At 58.4% G+C, this 20,663-nt stretch overlaps 1 protein-coding gene across 1 annotated transcript in view; it reads left to right on the top strand.

The window, feature by feature from the left end:
* The window catches only part of ARHGEF10 (Rho guanine nucleotide exchange factor 10), a 63,071-nt gene extending 43,451 nt beyond the window's left edge, over window positions 1-19,620 (top strand). The window contains exons 19-29 of the mRNA XM_018041816.1: window positions 125-240; window positions 603-730; window positions 889-989; window positions 1,163-1,284; window positions 1,941-2,027; window positions 3,185-3,387; window positions 3,924-4,081; window positions 6,188-6,330; window positions 12,063-12,237; window positions 15,664-15,786; window positions 17,971-19,620. Of these exons, the coding sequence (XP_017897305.1) occupies window positions 125-240; window positions 603-730; window positions 889-989; window positions 1,163-1,284; window positions 1,941-2,027; window positions 3,185-3,387; window positions 3,924-4,081; window positions 6,188-6,330; window positions 12,063-12,237; window positions 15,664-15,786; window positions 17,971-18,482 (1,868 nt within the window). The 3' untranslated portion in view covers window positions 18,483-19,620. The remainder of the gene's footprint in view (window positions 1-124; window positions 241-602; window positions 731-888; window positions 990-1,162; window positions 1,285-1,940; window positions 2,028-3,184; window positions 3,388-3,923; window positions 4,082-6,187; window positions 6,331-12,062; window positions 12,238-15,663; window positions 15,787-17,970) is intronic.

Raw genomic sequence — 20,663 nt, 5'->3', positions numbered from 1 at the left:
ATCTTCCGTTGCAGCCTGTGGGATCTAGTTCCCTGACCAGGGGTGGAGCCTGGGCCCCCTGCCTTCAGAGCCACTGGAGCACAGGGCAGGCCTCAGCTTGCGCCTCTTGCCGCCTGTGTTGCAGACCGAGTCTACGTGGGGCCGGGGCAGCTGTATCAAGACCTCCAAAACTTGCTGCATGACCTCAGTGTCATTGGCCACATCACTCAGCTGGTCGGAAACCTCAAAGGAAACTATCAGGTGACGGCCGAATCTTGGGTTTAAATCCTGTTTTAGTTTCCCAACCATCATCAGCATGGTTCCCACCACCCAGAAGGGGGGACTGGAGTTACTCCAGGCCTTGATCTGACTGTGTCTCCCGTTTCCGAGGAGCTGAAGCCTTCCGGCGTAACCGTCTTCACCTTGAGGCTGACTTGAGCCTCAGTTCTCTTAGAACCATCCTGGCACCATGTGACCCTCCTCCCAAAGGAGCCTTTTTCCTGACGTGAGATGTGTCACTGGCCTCCCTGGGTCTCTCATGTCACGGCATCGCTTTCCTCCTCTCCCTCGGTTCGGTGCTGTCTTCCTAACACCTTTCCGTGTGCTTGTGTGTCTCCTCCTAGAACCTGAACCCGTCGGTGGCCCAGGACTGGACGTCCGGCTTACAGAGGCTGATTCTGAAGAAGGAAGAGGAGATCCGAGCGGCTGACTGCTGCCGGGTGCAGCTGCAGCTCCCGGGGAAGCAGGACAAGTTAGTGGGCCTCAGTGGGGGGCCTTCGAGCTCGGTCCTCTGTCCCAACCTGCTCATCCTCACAGTTCGGGGACCGGATCCTACAGGCAGGCCCCAGGACTGGGTTTCACGCGTTGGAGCCCACTTGTGGAGTGAACGGCCTTCCCTTCTCCCTGCAGGTCCGGCCGGCCGACTTTCTTCACCGCCGTGTTCAACACCTTCACTCCCGCCATCAAGGAGTCCTGGATCAACAGCCTGCAGATGGCCAAGCTCGCCCTGGGTAAGACGGGTTGAGGTCAGCTGATGAAACGAGGGGTGGCATGCATTCCTCTCTTATGATGGGTGCACGCCCGGGAGGGTAAGACCGCGGCTGGGAAGGAAGCTTGAGCAGGGGTTCGTCCGGTCACCCGTAAGAACGTCCTCACCTCTGTCCGTTCTCCCCGGCGGCTGCAGAGGAGGAGAACCACCTGGGCTGGTTTTGCGTGGAGGACGACGGGAACCAGATCAGGAAGGAGAGACACCCGCTCCTTCTGGGACACATGCCTGTGACAGTGGCCAAGCAGCAGGAGTTCAAGGTGGGGCCCGGGCAGCCGTGGGCGTGGCCTCCGGCTGGCGTGGCCTCCGGCTGGCGTGTGTAGAGATCCTGCAGGGCAGAGCCTGCGCGTCTCGGCCGCGGCCCCGCCCTCCTCCCAGGCCCCTCGCCCGGCCGCTGGGCTCCCACGTGGGTCATCGTTGGGGAGCCCTCTGCCGGCCTGGGGTGTGGGGCCCACGCTTCACTGAGGCAAACCCCATCTCCAGGTGGCCTGGTACTGGCGTGCCTGTGCTGTGTGTGTGCGCTCAGGCAGGATGACCAGCGACCGCTGTGGCCGCTGAGACACGTGGGGGCGTCTTTCTTTAGGAGACATGTTACTATTTCCCATGTGGTCTCTGGCTGACACTCAGACCTGGAGCTGCCTCGGTTTACGGGGACCCCTGCAGTGGCAGAGCCTGCTCCCTAGGAGAGGCACGGGCCTGTGGATGTGGCCTCCCCTGTGGGGATGCAGCCCCCGGGCACACTGAGGCGTTTGCTTCTAAAAACAAAGTCTCTGCAACTGGTACATCCATCTTTTCCTCTCTTAGTCTTGTCATTTCCGTGGCTTATGTCAGACACTGTCATCTGTTAAAAGACTTGCCTTCCAGCCTCCTCTGTGTCCCATTTTAAATTCGGGTCTTTGATTTTATTCCCCTTTAGATTGAATGTGCTGTTTATAATCCTGAGCCATACCTGAATAATGAGAATCAGTCAGACTCGTTTTCTGTGGCTCACGGTTTCCTGTGGGTAAGACGCCTTTGTTTGTTTTTAATTCAGGTTCATGAAGAATCCGTATCCACAGTTAATGAGATGAAAAAATGACAGGGCCGTCCCGTAGATTGCTGTTGTAGATTGCTGTTACTGGTCAGCGTGCTATAAACATGGAAGTCCCAGATGGGAAAAGGACAATCCTAGAGTGCAATGTTTCTCTTTTTTCTTTTTCAAATAAAACTTCTCCAGATTAATTTCAGTCCAAAGACAACTAACTTAAATAATAGAAGTATTTAATAGAAGTATTTAAATGTTTTTTTTTTTTTCCAACAGGGGCAGTTCTCGCCCCTTTTCTCCTCTTATACCCTTGTTTTCTTGGGTGAGGCCTGGTTTAAGATTGATTCTAGTCCGTATTTCCAGACTTTGAATTACATATCAATGGGCCTCTACTATAGTGCTAGGTGTTCAGGTTTTAAAGGATATAGATGTGACTTTTTCAAGAGCAAAACTGTTCTCTCGTTACTTAAGTAAAGAAAAAGGTTACCCAATTGAACACAGAGGGTGGCAGAGGGAGCATACGTGGAAGGTCATTCCACGCTGTCAGGAGCTGGTTCCCACTCCAGAGCCGGGTCTCGCTGTGGCCGTGGGGGGTCGGCTGTGCAGGCACCGTGGGAGCCCCCTGCTCACTTCTCCCCCGACCCCCAGATCGGGAGCTGCACCATAGGGGGTCAGCTGTGCAGGCACCGTGGGAGCCCCCTGCTCACTTCTCCCCCGACCCCCAGATCGGGAGCTGGGAGCCCCCTGCTCACTTCTCCCCCGACCCCCAGATCAGGAACTGGGAGCCCCCTGCTCACTTCTCCCCCGACCCCCAGATCGGGAGCTGGGAGCCCCCTGCTCACTTCTCCCCCGACCCCCAGATCGGGAGCTGCACCATAGGGGGTCGGCTGTGCAGGCACCGTGGGAGCCCCCTGCTTACTTCACCCCCAACCCCCAGATCGGGAGCTGTACCATAGGGGGTGGGCTGTGCAGGCACCATGGGAGCCCCCTGCTCACTTCTCCCCCGACCCCCAGATCGGGAGCTGGGAGCCCCCTGCTCACTTCCCCCCCGACCCCCAGATCGGGAGCTGTACCATAGGGGGTCGGCTGTGCAGGCACCGTGGGAGCCCCCTGCTCACTTCTCCCCCGACCCCCAGATCGGGAGCTGCACCAGTCAGATGGGGCAGATCGCCATCGTCTCCTTCCACAACTCCAGCCCCAAGGTCATCGAGTGCTTCAACGTGGAGTCCCGCGTGCTGTGCATGGTGTACGTGCCCGCCGAGGACAGGCCCCGCGAGCCCGAGGGCGGGGGCCGGGTGCTGGGCGTGCCCGCTGTCTGCCTGGGGACGGAGGAGGGCAGGTGAGCGCCTCCCCCGGCCCTGGGCCTTGCCACTGCCCCTCCCTGGTGGCTCTGGTGGGGTCTGTGCGGTGACGGTGGAGCAAGCTGGGACTCAGCTCTGAAGGAGCCCCAAGTGTGGGACGTTCCCGGGGAACCCCAGGGGGCGGCAGCACCTGACAGGGAGAGTTCTAGTTCTTGCTGCCCTTTGCCGCAGACGCACTTCCTGCTGATTACACTTCTAAGTGCACATCACTCTTAGACTTCGGGATGAAACAGCTGAGCTCTGTGTTAACCTCACACTGAGCATCATTCAGAGTTTAAAGGGAAGTTGCGTTGACTTTCCTAGTGTGAAGTCCCTAGATCTGTAGGAAGAACTAGGCTTAAAAAAGAACCCAGAACTTGTCTTTTAAAAGAGGAGAGAGAGATCAGAGGTGCAACCAGGTGTTTGCAGAAGGAGCGGGAGGTGGGGAAGGGCGGGCCGGGGTGACAGGGTTCCCCTGCTCGGTGGCCGCGCCCGTCCGTGTGAGCACGCGCCCACCGGGTGATGCGTCTCACAGCATCTCCATCTACAAGAGCAGCCAAGGCTGCAAGAAGGTGCGGCTGCAGCACTTCTTCACCCCAGAGAAGTCCACGGTCATGAGCCTGGCCTGCACAGCCCAGAGCCTGTACGTCGGCCTGGTCAACGGCACCGTGGCCATCTACGCCAGAGCGAACGGTGAGTGTCCCGGGGCGCGCCTGCACCGAGGTGTCACTGCCGCCTCTGGGGTCGGGGGTTCACTCCGGGCCGAGCAGCAGTCCCATCAGTACCTGCCACCCCGCATCCCGAGGCTCCTGTGACTCAGTCGGTCCTGACGTGGACAGAGGCGTCCGCTGTTGGGTTAGGGTTAGGCCGCTCAGCACAGCGCCAGCTGTTGGGTTAGGGTTAGGCCGCTCAGCACAGCGCCAGCTGTTGGGTTAGGGTTAGGCTGCCCAGCACAGCGCCAGCTGTTGGGTTAGGCCGCCCAGCACAGCGCCAGCTGTTGGGTTAGGGTTAGGCCGCCCAGCACAGCGCCAGCTGTTGGGTTAGGGTTAGGCCGCCCAGCACAGTGCCAGCTGTTGGGTTAGGGTTAGGCCGCTCAGCGCAGCGCCAGCTGTTGGGTTAGGTCGCTCAGCACAGTTCCAGCTGTTGGGTTAGGGTTAGGCTGCCCAGCACAGCGCCAGCTGTTGGGTTAGTGTTAGGTCGCTCAGCACAGTGCCAGCTGTTGGGTTAGGGTTAGGCTGCTCAGCACAGTGCCAGCTGTTGGGTTAGGGTTAGGCCACCCAGCACAGCACCAGCTGTTGGGTTAGGGTTAGGGTTAGGGTTAGGCTGCCCGGCACAGCACCAGCTGTTTCTCACACTTCACTGTGTCCCAGAGCAGAAGCCCGTGGCCCCGGGCAGGGGCGAGTTAAGGCTGGCACTGAACTCCTGCAGAGGATGAGGGGCGCGGCAAGATCCAGGGCCCCTCAGGGAGATTTCACTCTGCAGAGGACCCATCGTTTCGCTCCTGCTTGGTGTGATTTCGTGTTTAAATACACATTTATTTAGAATCGCAGGAGTGTTTATCATGGGATTCTCTCTGCTTCTCTTCTTTGCGACCTTTGTTCACCATTACTCACTCAAGTTGTTGTTTCTGCTGCTCCAGTAGAGTTTAAATTTCACGGGAACTATTGACTATTTGAAAGTTTGAAATGACTATGATATATTTGGTCTCCAGCTTGACTTGGGGTGTCTATGTCCATTTCTTCTGGTGTTACGAATTTATTCAGGCTTTATTTTTATTTATTGGGTGAACTTAAACCTACCCCCCCCAAAGTTTACTGAGATATGACTGACATATAACACTGTAAGTTTGAGCTACACCGTATCTTGACTTGATACACGTACATGTAACAAAGTGGCCACCACCACCTGCTAGCTCTCACCCCCATCGCATCATATGCTAGCCATTGCTCTTTTTGTTCTGAGAACATTTAAGGTCCTTTCTCTTAACAAGTTTCAAGTATGTTGTTAACTGTAACCATAATGCTGTGCATTAGATCCTCAGAACTTTCCGTCTTCTAACTGAAGTCTGTGCCCTTTGGCCATCATCTCCCTGTCTCCGCCACCCCCAGCCCCTGGCAACCACCCTTCTACTCCGTTTCTATGAGTTTGGCTTTTTTAGATTCCACATATAAGTGAGACCATAACAGTGTTTCCTTTCCTCTGACCCATTTCACTTAGCATCAAGTCCTGCTGGTCCATCCATGCTCTCACAAATGGCAAGATTTCATTCTTCCTTATGGCTGAGTAATATTCCATTGTGTGTGTACATATCACGTCTTCTGTGTCTGTTCATCCATCAGCAGCTTCGGTTGCTTCTGTGTCTTGGCTGTCGTAAATAATGCTGCGGTGAACGTTGCAGGGTGTGTTATCGTTTCAGAGTGGTGTTTCTGTTCTGTGTGGATTGATACGTGCCCCGCCGTGGCGCTGCTGGAGCGTGTGGTAGTTCTTTTCAGCTTTCTGAGGAACCTCCATACCTTTCTCCACGGTGGCTGCACCAGCTTACATTCCCAGCAGCAGTGCACAAGGCTTGTCTTTCCTCTGCATCCTCACCAGTGCTTGTTATTTCTTGTCTTTTTGGTGCTGGCCATTCTGACAGGTGTGAGGTGGTATCTCACTGTGGGTTTGGCTTACATTTCCCTGATGATGAGTGATGCTGAGCATCTTTTTATGTACCTGTTAGCCATCTCTGTGTCGTCTTTGAAGACATGTCAGTTTGAGAAATAAATCTGAATGAAATTGAAAGAAATATTTTCTTTTAAGATGGATCCTGGAATTCCGAGCCTCAAACAGTGATTAAGTTAGGCGTCCTCCCAGTTCGAAGTCTGCTCTTGATGGAAGACACGCTCTGGGCGGCGTCTGGAGGTCAAGTTTCCATCATTGGTGTGGAGACTCTCGCCGTGGAGGTGAGTTGTTTTAAGTGGCGACACCGTGTGAGAAAGACGCCGTGCACCAGTGCACTGACTTCCAGGCGTGGCTGAGGCACGGCCCTCGCCTGTGGAAAGCTCAGGCAGTGTCTTGCCCGTGGCCACTGCGCTAAGGGGAGAGCCCTCCTCGTTTGGCATGGGAAGAAGGATTAACTCGAGGATCCCACAGCCCTTTTCCAGCCACACCCATGGGATAATTATGCGTTGCGCACCTGCTGATTAGTATTAATGTTACTTTAAAAAATGTGTTCAGTAGGAACATAGCGGGGAGTCTTCAGGGACAGATGGAAGCTTAGTGTTTGATTGAAGAGCTGTTTCTCATCAGTGCGGTAACGATTTATTCAGTAGAGATGACAGCTGTTGGAGAAATCAGAGCTGGGTCTCAGAACCCAACTCTTTACCCTGGAAGCATTGTGGACGGAGGGACGTTAGAGCCCAAACAAAGCCACAGACACGAGGCACAGACAGTGGGGTGTGCTGGCCGTTGGACCACAAGCCGCTCCTCCGTGCTTCTGACGTGACCTCCCCGGGGCCCGCAGGACAGAGCCTCCTCGGGTGACAAAGGGTCAGCGCTCAGCAGGAGAGGAGACGGGGCTGATGGCAGGAGTGGAGGCAGGAGAGAAACCTGGCTTTGCCCAGTATTTCCTGTTTGTTTTTCATTTGGCTGTGCCGCACAGCTTGTGGGATTGTGGTTCCCCTACCAGGGATTGAACCCAGGGTCCCGGCAGCGAAGGCGCTGAGTCCCCACCATTGGCCCTCCAGGGTAATCCCTGCTCAGTGTTTGTGTAGTAACTTGTTTCTGCTTCTATGCATCTGCTCCTTCTTACTTCACGTACCTCAGGGTAGTAAGACACCCTCAGTGAAGCGTGAAGTCACTGACCACAGCGCCTGCTTAGGAGACTCATCAGCGTGGAAACCTCTTGCTGGAACCACGTTTTCCCGCTGTGCACCTCAGCAGCATCACCTTATCACTCAGCTAGTGAGAGTCAGAGTTCACATCCCAGTCAGCCCCGCACTGCACGGTGGTCATCTTTCAATTTCTTTTCACACAGAAGGAATAATGGTATAACAACCTTTCATCAGAAGAGGGGTCCCCAGCCTCCAGGGCCTAGTGCCTGCTGGCCTGAGGTGGAGCTGGCGTGGTGATACAAGCAGTGTGCACAGGGAGTGTAACGCGCTTGTCTCCTTCCAGAACTATCCCCCTCGACCCGTGGAGAAACTGTCTTCCATGAAATCGCTCCTGGTGCCAACAGTGCTGGGGACCGCTGCTTTAGGACATTTCTCCAAAACCCGTGCATTAGTTTTGTAAAAAGTTCATACCAAAAGCCAGAAAGGTGGTTTCTGTGGCCACCACCAGGGCAGTTCCAGGCTAACATAACAGTAGCACCTTATAATCATCAGAATATATTCCATTCAAAAATTCCAAAGAGTGTGTATGCTGTAAATCTTGGATACTCAGAAATAGTATATTTGGATTTAAGTAAGAGCCTCCTTTCTGTGGATTTTTAGTACCCAAATGAGTAGATATATTTATATATAGAGAAGCTGTTATTAAAAATGTAACTTGTCCCGTGGTTCTGTCGTGCCAGGAGACCACAGTGGGCTGTTGGTGTAGCTCTAGAGATCTGAATCACGGTGGTCTCCACCCTCTTTGGTGGGGGTTGGGGTGTAGGGTAAATGTGGGCAGCTGCTGCTGGGAGAGTTCCCGAAGGTGCCGTGGGCATTCACGGCGTGGTGCTGTGACGGTCACAAGGCTGCACTCTTTCTGGGTTGGGTCAAGCAGGAGGTGAGGTACGATGTACATTCGGAAGGAAAGGGTGTTTGAGGTTCAGCGGCATACGAGTGTGCTTGCAGTGACCTCTGCTCGGCGGTGGTTGGCCCGGGTCCAGGTGGTGGCGAGGGTGCAGGGCCAGCTCAGCGTCCTGGTGCTGCCGTGGGCAGGCCATGTGCCCAGCGCTGCGGGAATGGAACTCCCCGCCTGCCCACCACTGGGTCAGGGAGAGCAGACAGGGAACCGTGAATGCTCAGTGCGCGAAATGGAGCTGCGTCGCTTGGATTTGGGGGTCAGGCTTCTTTCTCCCTCCCAGCTACAAAAGCCTCTCTTCTGGGACTCATTTCATGCCTTTTCGGAAAACGTCGAGCTTCGGGAATACGGCTGCAGCTCAGGAGGTAGCCTCACCTTTGGGAGCCGGCGGAACGTTCCGGGCTCTGCAGGTGCTGACCACGCAGCTTTGTGTCTGGGAGCTGCGGTTTAGTTTCAGTCTCAGTTTTCCTACTGGAGCTGTTTCCATTGAGGCCTGCTCTTCCTTACGCTTGCCTGCAGCGTGCAGTGCTCCTGACTGCAGACAGACAGGCAGAAGGAGAGAAGGACAGAAAGCTTTCCTTCTACCCCCACCCCCGATGCTGAAGGGGAAAATGGGAAGAATGAAACGGAAACGTTATTAAGGTAGCAGAGTGTTTTCTGAGTTGATGCGTCTCTTCCGAGTTAATTCCGGTCACTCTGTAGAAAGACGGAGTGCAGGGCACAGTGGGGACAGTGCTGAGCCCACGGGTGGGCCGGTTCTGAGACACCCACTCAGGGTCGGGACCCTGCCCCTCCGAGGCTTCTGGAGTCTGGAGCCTCACGACCTCGTGGTAGAAGGGGACTCAGGTGCCCTGTTGCCCACACTTCCCGTTTTCAAACAGAAGACCAGGCCTCTGAGACAGCAGGAGGCAAGCGAGCGTCCTGAGACGAGCTCTTACAGTGCTGTCACGCAGGGAGCCGTGTCCTGCACTCACCGCGTGCAGAGTGCTGGCAGACAGGGAGAACTCACGGGCGGGCCACGGTGCCCGGGGTGGATGAGGGCAAGCTGGCTGCTGGCCCTGGGGGGCTTGTCTGGGTGAGGACAGCTGTGGGTCTGCCAGGCCCCACGTCCTGCCTCCAAGATGCCAGCTGTCAGGCACTGCACCACGCAGGGGCCCTCTATGCAGGGACCTGACCCCCAAAGCAGCCCTGTCCGGGGGAGGGAGTGGGCTTCCCCAGAAGGAAGGATGCACAATGTCCCCCACAATGTCCCAGGGCCGGGCTGATGGGTGCCAGGACGTGAGCAGGTGGTTCTGGGCCCCTTATGGCCCAGAAACGGCCTGAGCGTGGGCGTGGGGGCGTGAGGGGCATAGGCTGGGCTGGGGCGCTGAGGCCTCGCCTGGGTTAGGGGGCTGTCGGCCTCTGGCCCGTGTAGGGCTTGGGGGCACGGCCCACCTGGGCAGGGCTGGCGAGGCGGAGGCTGCGGCCACCAGGCGGTGTGCTGGGCTCTGTTTCTGGAACCAGCTGCTGCGTGACCCTGAGCCCCGTGCTGTACTCCGGAGGCGGTGGGCGGGCAGGGATTTAAACTCGGACCAGATGTGAGGAAATCTGTCTTCTGGGAGGATTTTCTGCGACGCGTTGAGGGGAGGGGGGTGAGGTTGGCCGCAGAAGACGCACTGAGAACGTTACCGCAGAGCTCCGTGGGAGAGTTCCCGTGCCTGCAGGTGGAGGGCAGCGGGTTGGGAACTGAGGCCCTTCTGGAGGGAACGCTGCGCTGGTGGGCGCGGGGCCCCAGGGGGCACCAGGACTGGCCAGTGAGTTCCTCCTGGGAGATAGGTGACCGGAGGACCCGCAGGACGGTGGTCCCTGAGAAGCAGCGGGCCTGCTCCGGGCGGGGCGGGGGCAGGGGCGGGACCAGCCACCTACCCAGGCTGCGGCCTCCGGGCTCCCTGCAGAAGCCTCAGCGCTGAGCTGAGACAGTCGGCCGCCAGAGGGCCGCGGGCACGGCGCTCCGTCAGGCTCTGGGAGCGCGGGGATGGCCCCGCGGCGCCCTGTTCCTCTCTGGGGGGCCCCTGGCCCTGCCTGCCGGGGCGGCCCCGCTGTCCTGAGCTCTCCCTCGGAGGTGACCGGACACGGAGATCAGTGTCCGCACGCGGGCCTCAGGCCGGCCGCCCACCCTCTCGGCGGTGCGCAGGGCGTGGGGTGACACGGGCGTCCGCTTCCTGCAGCCGCGTCTGGGCAATGGGCTTCCCGAGGGGTCTGCACCAGTTCACAGAAGAGGGAGGAAACCGCTGTGCCTGTCACTTGACGGCGTGGGTGGGGCAGCCCAGCCCCTCCGCAGGCTGCCAACAGAGTGGAAGGCCGACCCTCCTCGGGAAGCAGGACGTATGGACAGACCAGCCACGGACCTGCCAAGGATGTGCAGCGAACGGCTCACGTAACTGACGGCTCAGCAGTCGGAGCAGGAATAGCCCGGTTCAGAGGTGGACCGAAGGTCTGCACAGACCATTCCACAGGAAAGATACCCAGTTGGCCCGCGCACGCAGGGAAGGGCGCACAACATCGTTAGTTCTCAGGGAAACGCAGACGGAAGCACCCGCGAGACCCCGTGTCGCCCCCACGGAGACAGCAGTGGCAGCAGAGGACCAGTGGCGCACTGCAGACGGCGTGCGGGAGCCGAGCCCCGAGCTGCTGCCGGAGCGCAGGCGTCCTTCCGCGGAAGGCGGGCCGCGGCGTTCCGCGTGCACTCAGGAGCGCCTCTCCCCGAGGCCTCGGGGCGCCTTCCTGACCGCGAGGCTGGCGCAGCCGCTGACACGTTTAAATTGCACGTGCGGGAGACTCTGTGGGAGGCGCACATGCGCGTGGGAGGGGCCTGCCTTCGGAGGGAACGTGGCTGTGGCTTCCGGCGGCGCCAGAGATGCGTGCTCCAGCCGCGAGCGCTGCGGCTCCAGAATCTCGGTAGTGCCGCAGTTCTGGCTTCAGGATGACCCCCCGCCATTCCTCCCCAGGCTCTCCAGCCCCTGTGCAGGGGCCTCAGAAGCCCCCCCAAGCCGCTCAGGGCCACCTTCACTTAAGACGGGGTGTGATGCCTAGGGACCGGAATCCCCATCTGAATAAAAGCACACTCACAGGTCCGCCTCCAGTCCAGCTCGGGGGTGCCCGGCGGTGTGGGTGCGGCCGGAAGGTTTGCCAGCAGACCCTTCCCGTGTGCGTGCGAGGACAGTGCACACCCCGCGTCGCGGGTGGTGAATGCCCCCTGCTCTCAGCGCTTGAGGAGCAGCCCCAGGACAGGGGTGAGCCTGCCTCCTAGCCTTAGGGGGTCTTCAGTGACCTCTCTCCAGGGCAGGGAGTGGGGCGGGATTGTGATCCACTCTGGACTAAGAGGGCTTCTGTGGGCATGCTGTTCCTTCTCCCAGAGTCGCCAGGCTTCACCCCACCTGCCCCCCAGTCCTTGGCAGTGACCGCAGCTGCCCAACACCAGCTGTCCACTGTGGGGACAGGGTGCAGGGGTCCTCCTGGGGTTCTCCCAGAGCAGGGCGGTCAGGATGGAGGTGGGGGCACGTGCAGCCCAGAGGCGTGGGGGGACCTGGCCAGACGGAGCAGCAGCAGGCGGCCGTGCAGGGACCAGAGTGGGGGCCGCGGAGGGGCGCTGAGAGCAGGCGAGCATCCCGCTGCCTCCCGGGTCTCCCCACGGGCAATGCGGTCGCTCGCTCCCTTCAGGTTGGGGGCTGATGGGTCCACATGCGTCCAGGGCCTGCTGCTCAGCGCCCCTGGGTCTGGGGTGACAGTGCCCTCGTGGCAGGTGGTTGATGGGAGGTGAGGTCTGGCGCTGGCTGGACACTGCACACGGATGGGGGGATGACAGGCTGCCCGAGACTCAGCGCACAGCGCCCGATGCCACGCTGTGTCCATTCCCTTGTCTCCGCAGGGCCAGCTGGAGGCCCACCAGGAGGAGGGCATGGTGGTCTCACACATGGCCATCGCCGGCGTGGGCATCTGGGTCGCCTTCACCTCGGGGTCCACGCTCCGCCTGTTCCACACGGAGACACTCAAGCACCTGCAGGACGTCAACATTGCCACCCCCGTCCACCACATGCTGCCAGGTGGGGCATTCCCCAGGGCTGGGGCACGGGCCAGCGAGGGGCCCTCCTCAGAGCCAGAGCCGAGGGTCAGGACCATTCCTTGCGGTCAGCAGGTCCCGGGGTAGGGGGGCAGGATCTGAAGTGGAGGAGCAGATGGGGGAGACCGGCTGGAGGGAGTGGGGTCCCTGGGGAGTCACAGGTGGCCCCGGGGGGGGCAGGACCTGAAGTGGAGGAGCAGAGGATGGGGGGAGACCGGCTGGAGGGTGAGGGGGCTCTGGGGAGTCACAGGGTGGCCCCAGGGCGGGGCAGGACCTGAAGTGGAGGAGCAGATGGGGGAGACCGGCTGGAGGGAGTGGGGGCTCTGGGGAGTCACAGGGTGGCCCCGGGGCGGAGCAGGACCTAAAGTAGAGGAGCAGAGGACAGGGGAGACCGGCTGGAAGGAGTGGGGTCCCTGGGGAGTCACAGGGTGGCCCCGGGGGGGGGGGCAGGACCTGAAGTGGAGGAGCAGAGGACAGGGGAGACCGGCTGGAGGGTTTGGGGGCTCTGGGGAGTCACAGAGCGGCCACACTGGGCTCCACCAGCCCCAGGAGGGTGGGTGTTCCCACAGCGGGACTCAGAGCAGCCAGCATACAGAGTGGGGGGCATGCGGGCCGCGCGTGTGTGTGTAGGCATGTGGCTATTAGGTATATATGTGTGCTTGTCGCATATCAGCATGTGGCCTGTGTGTATGAGTGTGTACGTGCATGTAGCATGTAGTAGTGTGTTGCCTGGCACGTGTGCATGTCTCCGCAGGCCTTCTGGAAGCACGCTCACACCTCAGGCGCGTCCTGTCCTTCCCCACATTGGCCGCCTTACCTGGCTGCTGGCAGAGCAAAGGCCGCCCTGCGCGGTGTGAATGGATCTGTGTAGGCCCCCAGGCGCCCCGGCCTCCAGTCCCCGAGGGCCAGAGCCCAGGAGGCCCCTGGCCCGTGTGTGCTGGGCTGTGGGCGGGCCCCATCTCGCTCTCTCCCCCTCCCCGCCCCTGGCTAATGCCCTGTGTCTCACCCATCAGCGTGGCTCCTGCCGTCAGGCTCAAGACCCACATGGCCCTGCCCACTGTCACAGGCCCGCGCCTGCCCCCCGCCCGCTCCGCCCCGCGTGCCCCCGGCCTGGGTCCTTTCCTCCTGAGCTGCGGCCCGTCAGGGCAGAGTCTCTGGGTGGCGTGGGCCCCGTGCCAGCGTGACGTGTGAGACATCCTCACCAGCTCGGCGGCACCCGGGGGTTTGCGCTCTGTCTGCGTCTCGTATCTTACTCCTGGACTGGGAGCCGCCAGGCGTGGCGGGCCGTGAGGAAGGTGGAAGTTAGAGCAGAACTGGGCCGCAGCCTCACCGACGGCGGTGCTGGGATGTTCAGACAGCTCTCTGCCGCGGGTCTGGTTCTCCATGCACCAGTGATCTGGGAGCAGGGAACTCCTCTCACGTTTCTTCTTAAATCGTCTTACCCTTGGGCCAGCGGTGCCCAGTGAGTGCCTCGTGGTGTTCTGCCTGACACTCAGGCCTTCAGTCAGTGCGTCTGTGCCCGCGGGCCCGTGGCATTCCGGGCCTCTGGGCTCCCATCACCCTGGACACGCGTGTGTGAGCCTCATTCTACAGCTGTGTTCCCAAGGCTGCCGAGTGGGCTTTGCTTTTTATGCAGAAACGGCAGTAACACATAACCTGTCTCTGTGTGCTCTTTCTCTCAGAATGTGTGATCCCAGTAGGTTCTAGAAATGAAGACTTTCCAGGCCAGGAGGAATAAGAGTTGGAAAAAAATACATACTGTAATTCACGCCTGTTTTTGTCACAGTGTTGATGACCTGTTTAGTTTACGGGGGCTTGGCCGGCGCCCTGTGGGCCAGGTCTGTGCGACGAGTCACCTCTTTCCATCCTCTCTGGAGCTTACTCTGAGCACCATTAGTGCCACACATTTGCCATAAACCGCATTGGATTCAGCAGACAGTGGATGGTGGCGCCTTGGGTCAGCACGCACGTTCGCAAGGGCAGCCGATCAGCCTTCCCAGCTCCGCTCTGGGGGTGGGGGGGTTCCAGCCAAGGTTCAGAGCGTGGCGTGTCCTCTGGGTCACGAGGGACACCAGGATGCAGCTGTTTCCTGCTGTGTCCAGGGCAGCAGGGCGGGTGGAGCGTGCTGAGTGCGCATCAGATCGGCTTTCGCAGGGCCCGAGCAGCGAACGCAGCGCCTTCCAGGGGTGACGCCACCAAATGAAACAGCCACGTTTTCTATCTAATCAAAAAGTCACTGTAGCTTTTCTAAGTACCATCAGTCACATCAGAAGGGAATTCAGCAACTTAAACCAGACTCAAGAGTGACTGTTTATGAGCTAGGGAACAGACTGAGGTGCAGGCAGACATGCCGGTCCTAGGCGTTGCCAGAGCCCCAGCCGCCCCCACAGGCACGCGTTCAGGATTCCTGGGAACTTTGTACACTAGCGTCTTAAAAACCACATGCCTGTTTAGAAGTAAAACCAGTTCTTTGGCTTCCGTAGCTGTTCTTTCAGTTCGGTGGTGGTTGTTGCTGCTAAAGTAATCATGAAGGGACTTCTGTAGACATGCTGACCTGCCTTTGGCTTTTGCGTTTAGACCATTCATTTTCACACTGTTTATCTAAGGGGAACTTCAGGTCAAATGCAGAGAAGCTGGAAATGACTCGTTTCTGGGGAACAGAAGGGTCCAGCTGTTCTTAAGTGTCCTCCTGGCTTCCCGGGAGCAGCCTGGACGATGGTCTTGCGCTTGAGTGCAGCGCTGAAGGGAGCCGCTGGATGTACCTGGCTGAACTCCTGCTGGAGGCGCTGCTACTGGGGGCAGGGTCACAGAGGGGTGGCCATGGGGCCTGGAGTCAGCCCTCCCTGGGACTCCAGAGCCTCGTCCCAGTGTTTCCCAGAGTTGCCCAGACCTCAGGTCTCACCTGTCCCAGACCTCTCCGTGCAGTGCGCATTCGTGTCTTCCCTCCGAGGCTTGGGGTAGGCTGCCCTGCGAGCCCGAGCCACAGTGGGGTCTCCTCTGTGCAGGTGGGCCCTGGCTCACGGTGGCCGCTGTCTGACGTGTGTGTGTGCGTGTGCGTGTGTGTGTGCACGTGTGGCTCTGCCTGGAAGTAGATGGTCTCCCTGCATGGCTCTGGGGGATGTGCTCGGCTCTGGAAGCGCCGGCCCAGCGGTGCCCAGAGTGTCATGCCCGGATTGTCCCTTGGCCACGGCCGTGTGGTCCTGGCGCAGCCGGGACGCGCCCACCCCTCGGAGTCTTCCTCATCTGGCTGCAGCATCGCAGTGTGAGCTTAGGGCTCTGGCGACACCTGCTGCCCGGGAGGTGTGGCTCGGGGAGCGCTCGGGGGGTCTGCAGTGTTTCTGGGCAGTTCCCGGGACCGCTGCCCCGGAGCGTGGGCTGCAGGCACAAGCTCTCCTGTCCCTCCGTCCAGGGCACCAGCGGCTGTCTGTGACCAGCCTGCTCGTCTGCCACGGCCTGCTGATGGTGGGCACCAGCCTGGGTGTCGTGGTGGCCCTGCCTGTCCCACGTCTGCAGGGAATCCCCAAGGTGACCGGTGAGTGCACGCCGCGCGTCTGCGCCTCTGGGGCCTCTTCCTGTCCCGGACGCTCACTGAGCCCATGGGTCTGTGTCCAGCTATGGCTTCACTTAGTATGAATTATTTCGGTGGCTTCTCGCTCTCTTTTCCTCCCACCCTTCTTTCCTTCATTTCGCCCTGTAAAGACTGTTTATCAACTTGGATTTCATCAGGTCATGCTTTTATTTTCCTGTTTCTGTCATCAGTGGTCCAGGGAGACCCTCATCCTCAAAACATGTTTTCATGTTACCTCTTTCTCCACCTGTTAGTTTCTGCCTTGCTATTCGTGTTTACTCAGTGAAGACGGATGCTGGTATGCTCTGCGGCAGAAGAGACCAGCACCTGAGCAGGCTCAGTTGTGCTTTTGTGCAGTGTTGGGAGGCGCTCCAATGGGCACGGCCTTTTGGAAAGCACTTGGGTGTCAAGGACCTGAAAACGCTGTAGCGTCAGGAGTTAGGTTTCCCCTTCAGGAGCCTGTCTCAGGAAGCAGCCAGATGGAGAAGCAAGGCCTGATGCAGAAAGAGCAGGAAACGACCTGCAAGGCCAAGCTCAGGGCTGGGAGATGTGTCTCACCTCACTCGAGTACGGAGGGAGCAACAGCCACAGCAGAGAGTGCTCTGAGGGGAATGCACTTCTAAACAGAAATTGGAAGGACACCCTGTTTTGTTCAGTTCAGTTCAGTCGTTCAGTCATGTCTGACTCTTTACGACCCCATGGACTGGGCATGCCAGGCCTCCCTGTCCATCACCAACTCACAGAGTTTACTCAAACTCATGTCCATTGAGTTGGTGAGGCTATCCAACCATCTCATCCTCTGTCGTCCCCTTCTCCTCCCGCCTTCAGTCTTTCCCAGCATCAGGGTCTTTTCAGATGAGTCTGTTCTTCGCATCAGGTGGCCAAAGTATTGGAGTTTCAGCTTCAACATCAGTCCTTCCAATGAACATTCAGGACTGATCTCCTTTAGGATGGACTGGTTTAATCTCCTTGCAGTCCAAGGGACTCTCAAGAGTCTTCTCCCTAACACCACAATTCTAAAGTATCAATTCTTCAGTGCTCAGCTTTCTTTATAGTTCAACTCTCACATCCATACAGGACTACTGGAAAAACCGTAGTTTTGACTAGATGGACCTTTGTAGGCAAAATAACGTCTCTGCTTTTTAATATGCTGTCTAGGTTGGTCATAACGTTTCTTCCAAGGAGTAAGAGTAGTTGAATTTCATGGCTGCAGTCACCATCTGCTGTGATTTTGGAGCCCCCAAAATAATCTATCACTGTTTCCATTGTTTCCCCATCTATTTGCCATGAAGTGATGGAACCAGATGCCATGATCTTTGTTTTCTGTATGTTGAGCTTTAAGCCAGCTTTTTCACTCTCCTGTTTCATTTTCATCAAGAGGCTTTTTAGTTCTTCTTCGCTTTCTGCTGTAGGGTGCTGTCATCTGCACATCTGAGGTTATCGATATTTTTCCTGGCAATCTTGATTCTAGCTTGTACTTCATCTAGCCTCATTCTTTTACCCAAATGAAACTTTACCTTCTCCGTTTGTTATGTGAAATGTCTCTTTACTGCAGGATGGTGGACAGGTAGTGGGAGAGGATGGAGTGAAATGAATGAGCGACCATGCTAAGTGCCAGTTTGTAAGGAAGAGGTGGGAGTCATGTTAGAAGCGGGCTTCCCAGGTGGCGCTAGTGGTAAGGAGCCCAGCTGCCAGCGCAGGAGATGTAAGAGATGCAGCCTCAATCCCTGGGTCGGGAAGATCCCCTGGAGAAGGAAATGGCAACCCACTCCAGTATTCTTGCCTGGAGAATCCCATGGACAGAGGAGCCTGGCGGGCTCCATGGGGTCTCACAGATTCAGACACGACTGAATTGATTTAGCACATGGAGCAGGTGAGAAAGCTCTGATGCAAAGAACAAAATGCCTGTTTTATCACTTTAACCATTCTAAGCACGTACCAGACTGAGATACCGTTGACGAGAGCCGTGGCTGTACTTTTTTAAGCTGTGGTTCTGAAGGCGTTCTCGGAGTAGCTGGAAGTGCAGGGGACCGTGGCCTGGGCGCAGTTTTCCTTCTGAGCCGCTGCGTGCGGGGCATCCCGAGTGGTGGGTGGCCGGGGAGTGCGGGGTCCTGCCTGGAGGGCCGAGCTCACCCTGTGCCCTTGCAGGACGGGGCCTGGTCTCCCACCATGCGCACCACGGGCCTGTCAAGTTCCTGGTCATGGCTGCAGCCGCCCTCAAGGCCGACAAGGACAGGCCCAGGGACAGCCCGCCACCTGGCGCTGACCCCCAGGACGATGAGCAGCGGGATGCTCCCCCTGGCGAGGGGCCAGGGCTCTGCACGGGCCGGGGCGGCCCCGACGCTGTCTGGCTGGGCACTTCGCCGGGCTCCGTCACCCAGGGCAGCGACGTCTCCTCCTCGTCCGGGTCCCCGACCCCTTCCCAGGGCTCCGGCTCCCTGGAGCCCCGGCCAGAGGAGAGCCTCGCCCAGGACCTCCTGCGCCTGCCCTGCACGTCCCCCAGCCGAGGACGGCGGGCCCGGAGGCCCAGGGCCAGCTCCGTGCTGGTGGCCTGCGGGGGCCAGGGCCACCGGCGCGTGAGCAGGAAGGCCAGGCCACAGCGGCCGGAGGAGCTGGCCTCGTCCCTCATGGTCTGGCAGATCCCCCTGCTGCACGTGTGAGCCAGGGGCCCGTCGGGGCCTTCCCGCTGAGGCCAATGCCCCGCGTGGGCTCACTGCTGCCGCGCTGCTTGGGGACGGATCCCCGACCGTCTCTGGGGCCGAAATGTGCAATACCGTCCTGGGGGCATCTCCAGGCAGCCCCCAGCTGCTCCTCGCACAGCAGAGCCTGGGGTGAACGCTCGTGGAGCTGAGGGTGCTCCGCGTCTGCCCCGTTGCCTGCAGACTCGGAGCTCACAGGAAGTTTCGCAGATGCGGCAGTGGAGGGGTATTAACAGTCTCAGAGCAGTTTTACTTGATTCAGATTCACTACTTTTATTTATGTTGTATATCCTTTAACGCCAAAATAGACTTTGTAACAATGAAGAAAGCTGGTTAAAATCTACCAGTCCACGTGGTGTTATTTGCTTTCTGAGTTGAGCTGGGTTTTCCAAAGTGCTATAATACGTGTATTGTATATTTTTAACAAAGTAGTATTTTTATATCGCAATTTTCTATTAAAAAAATTAACAAAGTTTTAGTCAATATATTATGTGTAACATTTCACAAATAATGTTTCCTTTGAACCAAAATGCTCAATTCCTATCAATATTTAGAGTCAAGGGTCGACACCAAAATACCCACGTCAGAGATGCTTGTGTCCTTGTGTCACCGGAGATGGGCAGACTGCGTTTCGGTCCATCCTTTCCTGCTGTGTTGCACCTGTCGACCAGGAGCACTGTCTGGCTTTGAACGCGTCCTGGAGGATGCATGGTGCTGGTCAGGGGGGGGAGGCCTTGCTGGCGGTGGACACAGGACACAGGCGGGGTGGCCCTCGGTCAGCACAGTCCTGGCACACAGGTCGCCTGCCTCGGTCACCGTGAGCGAGTGACCTGGGTTCCCTGTGCTCCACGTGTATCTGTCTGTCGATGTTTTACTCACTGGATGGTTAAAAAAAAAAAACAAAACACTGCAGGCACTCACCCGAGACAGATGTCTCAGCACTTTACAGGTGACTAAAAATGCTAATTTTGTGACCTAGCCAAATATTTTCCAAGGTGCATATGTCCCCCTATGTGAGGTAATATCTCCCCAGGTTTCCTTAAACTGCTAGCTGCTATTTTATTTCATAAATAAAGTCTTTTTATTTAAAAATACAACATCCAACAGTGTGAGTTGCCTTTTGTTCCCGTAAGACACAGAGGGGACCGTTATGTTGGCAGGACCGCCTGCCAGTCCCTTCCCAGAGGCGGCACCAGGCCCCTGTGGAAGGGTGCTTTCAATTCTCAGTCGCTGCTGAGAGACTCCAGGGACGCAGTGGAGAACCTCCCAGTCTTATTTTTAGTGACGTCATGCAGACGTGCTCCCGGGGCCCGCGTGCCAGCAGGAAGTCAGGCCAGGGCCGAGGGGTTCAGGGAGGCGGGCAGGCGGACGCCCCAGGGCTGCAGGCAACGCCTGCGGAAAGTCAGGCTGGGGCCAGCCTTCCTATGCTCCCCAGGTCTGGGACGACAGGGCTGGACTCACGGAAGGAGTGAGGGGAGGGCCGGGGCCTCTGCTGGAAGTGGCCGCCTGGAGCATGGCCAGGGCGCGGAATCGGCAGACAGGGCCAGGGGCACAGACCTCAGAGCCGCCCGCAGAGCTGATCCCGGAGCCCTGCCCTCCGTGTCCGCTGGCCTCGCCGGCAGTCACTGAGCACTGGTTAGCCTGACCGTCCAGCTGGGAACTCCGTCCCCCAGAGCATCCACTTGGATCCAGAGGACCTCAGTACATCAGGCTCACGGACCCGCTTGTCTGCTGTGCGCGGCCCAGCGTGTAGGCTGCCATTTGAGACGTGACCGTCCCGAGTGGCTGGGGTGTGTTTGCTGCCGGACAGCACGGCCGAGCCTGCGGGGAGCATGAGTGGAAGGGCGGGGGGTGCGCAGAGCAGAGGCCTGCCCCGCCGTGGTGGGTGCATGGCCGGGGGGCCCCGGGAGGGAACGCAGCGACCACCTGGAAGAGGCAGGAGGCTTCCTCCCAGGTGCCCACAGCTGTGGTGTCAGGGCGACACCTGCTCCAGGTGAGGCAGGCCACAGAGGGTGTGATGCCCTCGTCAGTACGTGACAGGGCTTATTTCTTCTGCTTATCCAAAATAATTGTTGGTTTCCTTCCTTGTTGCTAACCTACAGGATTCCTGTTCTGGCTTCGGTGGTTCTCGGTCAGGGCAAG

This window comes from Capra hircus, chromosome 27 (assembly GCF_001704415.2).
Source record: "Capra hircus breed San Clemente chromosome 27, ASM170441v1, whole genome shotgun sequence".
In the NCBI taxonomy this organism is placed as follows: domain Eukaryota; kingdom Metazoa; phylum Chordata; class Mammalia; order Artiodactyla; family Bovidae; genus Capra; species Capra hircus.
Note: the sequence above shows the minus strand (reverse complement) of the source record. Positions and strands in the feature narration are given on the sequence as shown.